General features: G+C 69.1%; 1 protein-coding gene across 1 annotated transcript in view; it reads left to right on the top strand.

Annotated features, from left to right (window-relative positions):
• Positions 1–93: 93 nt before the first annotated feature.
• DUT (deoxyuridine triphosphatase) overlaps positions 94–398 on the top strand; it is a 10,216-nt gene continuing 9,911 nt past the window's right edge. Inside the window, exon 1 of the mRNA XM_009575184.1 lies at positions 94–292. Coding sequence (XP_009573479.1) covers positions 132–292 — 161 coding nt within the window. The 5' untranslated portion in view covers positions 94–131. The remainder of the gene's footprint in view (positions 293–398) is intronic.

Below are 398 nucleotides of genomic sequence, written 5' to 3'. Positions count from 1 at the left end.
GGCGGGGGGGCGAGGGTGCACCGCGCAGAGAGCGATGGGGCCGTTTCCGCCTTCCGGCCGTGCCGGTTTTCGCGGGCTTTTCCCTCTTCCCTCACAGCAGGTCTCTCTCGCCTTCTCGTCCCCGCTCAGCGATGCCCTCGTCCGAGGCCGTTTTACAGCCATCCCCCAGCAAGAGGCAGAAGGGCGCGGTGCCCGGGGAGCCCACCGCACGGCTCCGCTTCACTAAGCTGTCCGAGAACGCCTCCACTCCCTCCAGGGGCTCTGCTCGGGCTGCGGGCTACGATCTATACAGGTGAGGGTACCCCACCCAGGAGAGGAGCCCACGCCACGCCTCGGTCCGTTTCCTTTCAGGGAGAGGCGCTGCCGCCCCGCTCGGCGAGGCCCTTGGCTCGGGGCTT

This window comes from Fulmarus glacialis, unplaced genomic scaffold, assembly GCF_000690835.1.
Source record: "Fulmarus glacialis isolate BGI_N327 unplaced genomic scaffold, ASM69083v1 scaffold12083, whole genome shotgun sequence".
Classification (NCBI taxonomy): domain Eukaryota; kingdom Metazoa; phylum Chordata; class Aves; order Procellariiformes; family Procellariidae; genus Fulmarus; species Fulmarus glacialis.
The sequence above is the reverse complement of the archived record's forward strand: the minus strand, read 5'-3'. Positions and strand labels throughout refer to the sequence as shown.